The sequence below is a fragment of the Hyperolius riggenbachi genome, chromosome 5 (genome assembly GCF_040937935.1).
Source record: "Hyperolius riggenbachi isolate aHypRig1 chromosome 5, aHypRig1.pri, whole genome shotgun sequence".
Classification (NCBI taxonomy): Eukaryota; Metazoa; Chordata; class Amphibia; order Anura; family Hyperoliidae; genus Hyperolius; species Hyperolius riggenbachi.
This window is the reverse complement of record NC_090650.1, coordinates 31553269-31564291: the sequence shown is the minus strand read 5'-3', so window position 1 is coordinate 31564291 and position 11023 is coordinate 31553269. Positions and strand designations below refer to the sequence as shown.

At 44.0% G+C, this 11023-nt stretch overlaps 1 protein-coding gene across 5 annotated transcripts in view; it reads right to left on the bottom strand.

The window, feature by feature from the left end:
• Window positions 1-980: 980 nt before the first annotated feature.
• The window catches only part of LOC137518086 (diamine oxidase [copper-containing]-like), a 146713-nt gene continuing 136670 nt past the window's right edge, over window positions 981-11023 (bottom strand). For all 5 annotated transcript variants that reach the window (XM_068235386.1, XM_068235384.1, XM_068235388.1 and 2 more), the window contains exons 3-5: window positions 10679-10967; window positions 4396-4528; window positions 981-2537 (exon numbers count right to left, since the gene is read on the bottom strand). In XM_068235386.1, coding sequence (XP_068091487.1) covers window positions 2262-2537; window positions 4396-4528; window positions 10679-10967 — 698 coding nt within the window. In that variant the 3' untranslated portion in view covers window positions 981-2261. The remainder of the gene's footprint in view (window positions 2538-4395; window positions 4529-10678; window positions 10968-11023) is intronic.

Sequence of the window (11023 nt, the reverse complement as noted above, 5' to 3'; positions counted from 1 at the left end):
ACACAAGGAATGTTTAAAGGACAAGTGAAGCGAGAAGGATATGGAGACTGCCATATTTATTTCAGTTTAAGCAATACCAGTTGCCTGGCAGCCCTGCTGATCCTCTGCCTCTAATGCTTTCAGCCATAGACCCTGAAAAAACATGCAGCAGATCAGGTGTTCCTGACATTATTGTCAAATCTGACTAGATTAGCTGCATGCTTGTTTCCGGTGTGTGATTCAGTCACTGCTACAGCCGCATAGATCAGCAGGGCTGCCAGGCAACTAGTATTGTTTGAAAGGAAATAAATATGGCAGCCTCTGTATACTTTTTGCTTTAGGTTCCCTTTAAAGTGTACCAGGGCCAGCGATATGTAAAGATTTGATACTTACCCGAGGTTTCCTCCAGCCCCATAAGCACGTGTGAGTCCCTTGCCATTCTCCCGTGGTCTGCCGTTCAGCCGCGATCAGCCCCGGTAACAGGGCAGGGCAGCGACTGACACCACTGTGCCTGTTACCTGGGGTGACCGCGGCTGAACGGCAGACCGCAGGAGGATGGTGAGGGACTCACACGTGATTATGGGGCTGCAGAAAGCCCCGTGTAAGTATCAAATCTTTACATATCGCCGGCTCTGGTTTCTTTTAAGCTTCCTTTGTTGCCATGGATCTCTTTCGGAAAAATGGGGTTCTTGGCAATAACGATTGTGAAGTCCCTTACATCCAAGTACGGTGCTGATGGTGAAATTGTCATACCCTCTGCAGTCCCTGACCTTGAGGCCCCTAAGGACATTGGTCAGTTGTCTTCTGCATTGAAAAGAGGATACAAATCAAATCAATCATAGCATCCAACTTTCTTGCCACAAGAACATTTTATATTTTTTTATCCAGCCCACCACAACGCAAACTCCAAAAAAACCTCTGGCCTTGCAAGTTGACGAGGTTGGACAAGTCTGCTCTAAACAAAGACAACATCAATATCAGAACAAAAAGAAAAGACCGGATAAGACTAACAAGTTTATTTTTTCTACTAATGAGTTACACACAGATGCAATGACTGGACTTCTTAAAGAGAATCTGTACTCTAAAATTCTTACAATAAAAAGCATACCATTCTATTCATTATGTTCTCCTGGGCCCCTCTGTGCTGTTTCTGCCACTCCCTGCTGCAATACTGGCTTGTAATTGCCAGTTTTAGGCAGTGTTTACAAACAAAAGACATGGCTGCTAACCAGAGTGTGATAGGCTGAGAGGAGAGCTTGGAGAGGGTGTGTAAAGCTTCTGCCTATCACAAGCAGTGCTACACATTCCACACATTCCAGCCTGAGCCCGACAGAGGAAAGAAGATAAGATTTATCACAGAGATAGTGCAACTAGAAAAGGCTGCAGTATGCCAGAGCACATTAGAACAGGTATAGGAACTTACAGGATAGAAGAAATAAGGCTCAAAATTTTGTTACAGTCTCTTTAAGATTTCTGTAGGTCCAATGAAAAGGCGTGATCTTGTAAGATAGAACTGAAGGCCATAGTCAACGTGGTGGTGAAAGTCGGGAGGTAAGCAAAATGGGGGGCTGGGGGGGTAGGTATTGCAGGGCGGTGGAGTTGAAGTTGAGGAGTCAGAGTAATTTTTGGGTACCTGGAGTCGGAGTCAGTGGCTTCATAAACTGAGGAATTGGAGTCAGATGATTTTTGTACCAACTCCACAGCCCTGATAAATATTAGACTAAAGAGTCGGAGTCCAGGATTTGGAGCAATTTTGGGTACCTGGAGTCATAAACTGTGTAGTCAGGGTCGGATGATTTTTGTACCGACTCCATGGCCCTGGTGATTTGTGTTTAACGTTGGGAAATTTAGTTTGTTTGGCTTATTTGGCCTGATCTGGACCGGAATTATTGGAGCTGTAAGTAGCAGAACTTGGAAATATGTGCCATTTATTATTTATTATTATTTTTATTATTATTATTCTGCATTTAAATCATATTCTGCTACTTGCCGGTTCATCCCCTCCTCTGCCATTACCTCCTGGACTCAGGACATCATATAAACAACCACACAACTGAGTCCAAACCTTCATTTCATTCAATTTACAAAGGCAGCTTTGCAAGCAGTCTTATGTTATTCTAAACAAGACTTCCTCCATCCTGGAACTCTGGCATGTTCTATAGAAAACAAATCTATTGTCTACCATTTCCACTGAATGTAAATGATGGACAGAGAGTCATGTAGTCCACCTGTGTCTCTGACCTTCTCCTGCTTTATAAACATCAGTGGGGTGGCTTCAGGCCTCAGACAGAGAAGTAGGTGCCATTATAATGGAAGGGAGCATCTGACACACATTGACCAACAACATCAGAGGTCCATCGTTCGATGTTAACTCTACTGAAAGTGTTGTCTGTGGGCCTCACAATGACTGTGGAGCGACTGGCAACCGATGGGTCCTCATCAAAGAAGTTGAATGGTCGGAGGAAGAATCCCACCGCATTCCCGGGGGTGGAGGTGTTGGGGATATCCTCAGAGTGGGGGATGTGGAGAAAGCCAACAGTCACCCAGGCAACAAGATCCTGAACAATGAGAACACAGAGTGGTTACAAAATATTATTGAGTGTGAAGGATTCATGTTGACAGAGGTGTAGCTAAAAGCCACAGGGCCCTAAGTAGCATTTCATTCCTCAAAACTCATACAAAACCTAAAAACTTTTTTAACGACAATTGATCATTTGTAAAGTTGCTTTTCTCCCATATAGAAGCCAAAGTCCATAAGCTTGTCTCAGATCAGTAAATAGTGATATGTACAGGGGGACAAGTTATGTGATCATAAATGCCAGATCAAACAAGTGGCTTTCCAGTTTTGATTTAAAAGTGTCCAGGGTTGAAGCTGTCTTGATTAAGTTTGGCAAGGCATTGCACAGGGTAGGGGCAGCATGACAGAAAGCTCTGGCTCCAAAGATGTTTTGTTGGATTATGGTGGTGGACAAGTTATTGGAACCTTTTAATCTGGGTTGTGGATGGTGCAATGCAGTTTTCAGCCCTCCTGATTCTGATATTTAATAAAACTACAATTTGGTGCTCTGCTGCTTCAATTGCTCGCTGCAGGGCCGTACAATTGAGCACACAAATTAATCTTGTCCCCTTTTCTGCCAACCAACAGAGCTCTCTGTTGGTGGGCTATGATCGCTGCTGCAGGCATTTTTTTTTTATGATTTTATTGTCATTTTTAAAAAAAATAAATGTTACTATTTTTTTTCCACTGTCCCTCCCCCCACCAGCCAATCACAGCGATCGGCTATCATAGGCATCAGCCTATGAGAGCCGATCGCTCCTGAGCCTCTCTGGGGACAGCCGTGTCACTCACAGCAAATCGCAGATCATAGATTGCAGCGCTGTACAATGTAAATAGACGGCAATCGCTGCTGGGAGACTGATGACGGAGGGGAGCGTGCGAGCGATCTCCTGCAATACCCCACCCCAGGACTTGATGCCTTTCGGAGTTAGGTGGTCCTGGGGCTGCCACCCTCCTGACGCCGATCAGCGTTAGGCGGTCGAGAGGGGGTTAAATAATAATAACGGGATCAGTGAATAATGGCGCACAGCGCCTATGCATAAAAATGTCGCCGCATTAAAAAGATACACTTATCGCTATTTATCGTTAGTACTGCATAGTAATGGCGCACAGGGAAAAAAGAAGAAAAACGGCACACACTAACGTTATTTATCAATAGTGGCACACACTAACGTTATTTATCAATAGTGGCACACACTAACGTTATTTATCAATAGTGGCACACACTAACGTTATTTATCAATAGCGTCCTACATAAGCCAAACTGCAGACGTAATTTAACTGCAAAACGGGGAATGAATTTAATGTAACACTGTCAAGGTTAGGGTTAGGCACCACTGGGGGGGTCTTAGGGTTAGGCACCATCAGGGGGGTCTTAGGGTTAGGCACCACCAGGGGGTTCTTAGGGTTAGGCAACACCAGGGGGGTCTTAGGGTTAGGCACCACCAGGGGGGTCTTAGGGTTAGGCACCACCAGGGGGGTCTTAGGGTTAGGCACCACCAGGGGGTGGTTAGGGTTAGGCACAACCAGGGGAGTGGTTAGGGTTAGGCACCACCAGGGGGGTCTTAGGGTTAGGCACCACCAGGGGGGTTTAGGGGTTAGGGATAGGTACAGAGAGGGTTCTGTGTGTTAACGGTAAATAACAATAAGGCTTTAACGTTAAATAACAATAAGTCTTTAACGTTAAATAGCGATAAGCGGCAAACGGATTAGCGGCAACACCGTGCGCCATTATTCGCAGGCGCCATTTTCAGATGGATGCAATAATAACAGTAAAGCCACTGGACCATCATGGCTGCTAGATGTCCTATAAGGATAAGCAAATGCTGTGTGAAAAGCCGTCCCAGAACGCCACTTACTTTGTTCACAATGTCCTCGTTGTTGCGGATGAAATTCTCGAAATAGACAAGCGGCTCCCAAGGATTACACTGGGCATAGAGGCTGCTGCTGGACTGCTCAGAGTCGCTGTGTCTGGTCACAGCCAGGCTGTACCTGCAGATCAAACAACACATAAGTCTTACACACTTATAGAGGAACTTTACCAGAAGAGAGTAGTAAGTGGAAAAAAATAAATCAGTGCACTGTAAAGGAAGAAGTTAAAAATAGAAGATAGAGCAAGGAATGTTTGATATTCGCCGTGTAATTCCTTCACGTTGTTTGGTCCACCGTGAGCCTGCAGGTCAGCTGGAAGGGCCCTTTTCCACTTGCAATTGCTAAACGCTAGCGATTGCGCCTTGTCACTATTTTTTTACGCGATCACAATTTTGCATATGCAATACATTTGAAAAATCGCGGTAAAAATATATATTTTTTTTATTATATACTAGCTGATGACCCGGCGTTGCTCAGGTATGTATTTGGCTGGTGGTGGCTCCACCCACTTTTACTAACCCTAACACAAACACTCAATTACCAAGTTGTGAGCTTTGGGGTCTTTGGCATCAATAATTTGAATATTCCCATAGAAATTAAACAAATCAGATTGGCTGTATGTGGCTCCTCCCCTCTCCAGCATTTGAACCCCAGTCACTCAATGACCAAATGTAGCAGGTTTGAGGCATCTGCTATTAGCAGTGTAAAAATGGCATCAATTTAAATATTCCCCTTGAAAATCAACAGGTTCAACAGGTAAATTTTGATTTGCTATTATAGGCTCCACCCACTTCCCCGAATATTAATCTGTCACCCAGTGACCAGCTGGGCAATGTTTGAGAACCCTGCCATTAACAGTGCAAGAATGGCTGCAGTTTATATTTTCCAAGGTGAAATTTGTTTTTGGCTCCACCCACTTTGTGTAACCTTGACACACAGTCACTCAATGACCAAGTTTGTGAGCTTTGGGGTCCTTGGCCTCAATAATTTCTATTTTCCCAGTAAAATGAAACAAATCTGAATGGTTGTTTGCGGCTTTGCCCCTTTTCTGAATTTGAACCCCAGTTACCCAATGACCAACTGTACCAGGTTTGAGGCTTGTGCCATTAACAGTGCAAGAATGGCAGAATTGTAATATTCCCCTTGAAAATCAACAGGTGAATTCTGATTTTTTTTTTTAGGCTCCATCCACTTTTCCGAATTAACCCAGTAACCAACTGTGCAAAGTTTGAGAACCCTGCCATTAACAGTGAAGAAGGGTTGCAGTTTACATTTCCCCAGGGAAATCTGTTTTTGACACCACCCACTTTTTTGTAACCTTGACACCCAGTCACTCAATGACCAAATTTTGAGCTTTTGGGTTCCTGGCATCAAAATTGTGTGAATGGAAGCAGTTTATCCAGCAAAGAAATCTGATTGGCTGTTTGTGGCTCTGCCCCTTTAGTGATTTTGAACCCCAGGCACTTAATGACCGACTGTAGCAGGTTTGAGGCCTCTGACATTAACAGTGTAAGAATACCTGCAGTTTATATTTTCCCAAGTAAAAAGTTAGTTTTTTTTGGCTCCAACCACTATTTCTAACCTTGACATACAGTCACTCAATGACCAAGTTTATGAGATTTGGGTCGTTGGCATCATAAGTTGCATTTTCCCACTGAAATTAAACAAATCTGATTGGCTGTTTGTGGCCCGCACCCTTTTAAGAATTTAAACCCCAGTCTCCCAGTGACTGACTGTACCAGATTTGAGGCCCCTGCTATTAAGAGTGTAAGAAGGGCAGCAATGTAAATATTCCCCTTGAAAATCAATATATGAATTATGATTGCCTGTTGTAGGCTCCACCCACTTTCTTGAATATTAGCCCCAGTCATCCAGTGACCAACTGTGTCAAGTTTGAGAACCCTGCCAATAACAGAATGGCTGAAAACAATCTAACAAATCTGATTGGCTGTCTTTGGCTCCGCCCCCTTTCTGAATTTGAACCCCAGTCACCCAGTGACCAACTGTACCAGGTTTGAGGCACCTGCTATTAACAGTGTAAGAATGGCAGCAATGTAAATATTCCCCTTGAAAATCAACAGGTGAATTTTGATTTGCTGTTGTAGGCTCCACCCATTTTCGTGAATATCAATTCCAGTCACCCAGTGACCAACTGTGCACAGTTTGAGAACCCTGCCATTAACAGTGTAAGAATGGCTGCAGTTTATATTTTCCCTGTGAAATGTGTATTTGGCTCTGTCCACTTTTTGTAACCTTTACACACAGTCACTCAATGACCAAATTTGTGAGCTTTCAGGTTCCTGGCATCAAAAAAGTGTGAATGGAAGCAGTTTATCCCCCAAGGAAATCTGATTGGCTGTTTGTGGCCCAGTCCCCTTTAGTGAATTTGGACCCCAGTCACCCAATGACTGACCGTAGCAGGTTTGAAGCCTCTGCCATTAACAGTGTAAGAATGGAAGCAGTTTAAATATTCCCCTTGAAAATCAACAGGTGGATTTTGATTGTCTTTTGTAGGCTTCACCCACTTTTCTGACCATTAAATTCCTATGTGCCAAGTTTGAGAACCCTGTGATTGACAGTGTAAGAATGGCTGCAGTTTACATTTTCCCATTTAAAATGAATGGCTGAAATTTGATTGGCTGTTTTATGCTCCTCCCACTTTTCCTGGATTTATAACCCCAGCCACCAAGTGACCAACTGTGCCAAGTATGGGGACTCTGGCTTGACTACTGTGGCAGCCTTTTACATTTTTTCCATTGACATGAATGGGTGAAATCTGATTGGCTGTTTGTAGCTCCGCCCAGGTGTGCAGGGGTGACGCGAGACCCCCAAAACATATCATCCCAGGTAGTAAGGGATCTGTATACCAAGTTTCGTTCAAATCGGTCAAGGCGTTTTCGAGTGATCGCGACACATACATAGATACACACATAGGGCTTGATTCACAAAGCTGTGCTAACTGTTTAGCACGGGTGTGCTAAACAGTTAGCACGTGAAGTGCTGTTCGTGGACTTTTGCGCGTGCAAAGTGCCGCGATTCGCGTGATCACGGACTTTTGCATGCGCAATTTGCAGCAAATTGCGCGCTCAAAAGTCTGCGATCGTGCGAATCGCGGCACTTTGTGCGCGCAAAAGTCAGCGAACAGCACTTCACGTGCTAACTGTTTAGCACACCCGTGCTAAACAGTTAGCACGGCTTTGTGAATAAAGCCTACAATGTAAATACATACGATTTTATATATATAGATTTATATATATTTACTTATATTTATTTATACTAATATTGTATTAATATTTTATACATATATTAATTTTTATTTTGGGAGACCTAAGAGCCAACAGGCAAGTGTGGCAAACCAGCATAGGGGGGCCTCATTCTGGGGATGTATCAGCACTTTTGCTGTGTTTGTCTGGTCCACCTTTTGGTTTATTGTTTATGCTTCCCAGTTGTGCCATGCTGATTTCCCATCATGCTTTCTTCTTTATATCATGTGCTAATGCCCCGCCCTTCTCCATCTACCAAGTTGGAGCCCATGCAAGGCTCCCGCGATGCTACGGCACTCCTAAGGCATCGGACCCCATTTAAATCAGTATGGAGAATAATCACAGCCAGCGGAACAGGGAATCATTTTTAGAGCAAACCTGAAGTGAAAATAAACTTGTGAGATAATGAATTGTAGGTGTAGTACAGCTAAGAAACACAACATAAGCGGCAAACAAAAAGTCTCTGAGCACTTCAACCCAACTGGGTCGAATACAGTCCTGTTTTCTGAAGCACTTAGATAGCGAAGAAACAGTGACAGACAGTTTGAGATAAGGTTTTTACTGCAGGAGAGTTCAAGGGGCCATTATTTCTGCTTTTGTTTTATAGCTCAAAAGACAGAGTGTGGTTTCACAACTGCAAATAGGACAGAATGTTCTACAAAAAAAAAAAAAGCTGTATAACTGAAAATAAAAATATGAGACTCTTTCCTTTGCTACTTATGTTCTATTTGTTATCCGTACTACACATATAATTCATTTTATCATAAGGCTTTTTTTCACTTCAAGTTTGGTTTAAAGGGAACCTGTACTGAGTAAAATTATTGAAAATAAATGCATGATGTAGCTGCAAATGAATATTCCATACTAACCTCACCATCAGTTCCTCTCGGAAGCTCGCCATTTTCTTCTTACAGTGATCCCTTCCAGTTCTGACAATATTTTGTCAGAACTGAAATATATCAGTTGCTGTCAGTTATATATATCACCAGCTGTCAGTTACAACTGAATGTGCAAGTTAATGTCCATGTTTCCCTATGGTTCAAGTGGGCGATGTTACAGTTTAACTGTGTGCTGACCAGGAAGCTGTTATGGGGTAATGGCCATTTTCAAAATGGAGGACAGAGAATTCCACAGATATTTGTGGATAAACAGGACGCATGAGAGGAGAAAGAGATTGATGAGTAAACTACACAGGAGGTAAGTATGACATGTTTATGTTTATTTTGACTTTTAATTTTCAGTTCAGGTTCTCTTTAAGCAATGGTCCCACACTGAGAAAGTGCTTCTGCCCAAAAAGTAATTGGTACAATTCTGATCTGGATACATATTACAAAGAATTATGCACCAAGTTAAATTCATTTGAGTTTTGAATTGTGACTGCACCAGTGGACAGAGATGTGCTGTGATCTTCCCTGGAGTATACAGTCAGGGACCAGTTGCAAAATCAGATGCACGGCGTTTCAGAACAAGGTTCTTTCATCAGATAGGGTTTGGGCATTATCTGATGAAAGAACCTCTTCTGAAACGCTGTGCGTCATGGTGACCCGGCATACTTTCTATACTTGCCTTGGATTTTAAAGAGCTATAATTAATTACATTTTTTAGATGGTGCGGATCCTGACATCTGATTTTGCAAAGTTAAATTCATTACAATATCGTTGATGATCCCAATTAGACAAGATGAGCTGATCTCTGAGCCGTTCGCAATAAAAAAAACAACAACAAATCACAGGCCTTTTGCCTCCAATCTTGGCTTCCAGAAAGGGTAGGGCTCTGTTGGGACAACATAAATTCAGGGCAGGGGCGTAACTAGTGGTCGCAGGCAGAGCAGGGACAAGGTCCTCCAGCACCCAAGGCTGAGACACCAAAGTGCGCCCCTCCATCCCTCCCACCTCAGCTGTCACACACTGATTGCTATTAGACTAAGAGGTGCCACAGGGCCCACAACCTCCCCAACACCTTAATATCTAGTTATCTGGCTTGCAGTCACTGCTATGTATCCCCTTTTCTTATTTCTTTCTGCTTCATAAGCAATTAGGAATGACAGCTGAATGAATTGTGCACCCCCTCCTACACTGCGCCCTGAGGCTGGAGCCTCTCCAGCCTATGCCTCGGCCCGGCCCTGGTCGCAGGTGGGCCCAGAGCTGTGGGGGGGCCCCAACTACTAACTGTTCCTTCTTCCGATACAGGGGACCATCCTTCAGATCAGGTGTTTTTGTGCCTACACTTGTTTTATGACTCTTGTGAGATGGGCCCCAAGGCCATGAAGGGCACTAAGGGGAGGCAACAGGAGGGGTTTGAACATTGGGGGCCCCATCAAAATTTCTCTGGGGGTCCCACGAAATGAAGTTACGGCACTGGTTCAGGGAGTTGCTCTGGCTGAGTCCTGCACCATCAGAAGTGGAGATGCATTTAAGAATCACCAAATAACAGGACTGGTCAGGTAGAAATAACCCGTTCGAAAACCACTAATATTTTGTAGTTGGGTTGGGTTTAAAATGAACCCTCTACTGAATAAATTGTACTAACCACAATGTTGCCTTCCTAACACACAAGCTATATGAAGGTTCCATGAGCTTGACTCATAATGCATCATGGGTGAATACGCAAATCATCTCTTTGAAAGTCTTAGTGGTTCTGGTTTTCAGTCCCATCACTGGGTACTCTATAACACTTTATCTTTTTCGCATTGGCAGTGGTCAGCCATCTTGATGGATCTGACTGAAAAAAGTAATTACCATTGCTCAAATTAGCGGAAGCTGATTTCTTATTGGCCAAACTGATTAATATCAATAGCAAAACAAATGTGAGCAGCCATAGACATGACATGTACAGGGCCAGTTCTAGATTTTTTGCAACCTGAGGCAAACTCGTGAGGAATGGATGCTGCCCCCCTTCCGCTCCCCCCCCCCATTAGCCTGAAGGGGCCAGGAAGTGGGAGCACATCAGTGGGGAGGGGGTCAGTTCCCCCCCTCCCTCACCTAAGGCTCCCCCATCTGTTTATTACCTGGACCAAGCGATTCCTTTCTCAGCTCCCCACCCCCGAGGAAGCAAGCTGTGGGCGTGAGAATTGTGCTGGATCCGGTAGCTCTTTTCATGGCCCCATTTGTTCTTCTTGGAGGGGTTCTGAAACGCCAAATATCTGGGGGTCGGAGAACCAAACTTGAAGGCGGCCTGTTTCTCACTGGTCCTTGGGACACGGTCTAAGCGGGACTGGATGATGAAGTCTCCCGGGCTCCAGGGGTTGGAGATGTTCTCATATTTCAGATCTAGCGTTTCAAAACTGTTTTCAGTACCTGAGAGAAGGTTGAGACAGAGAGTGTGGGGGAGAGAGAGGGAGAAGGAGATGAAA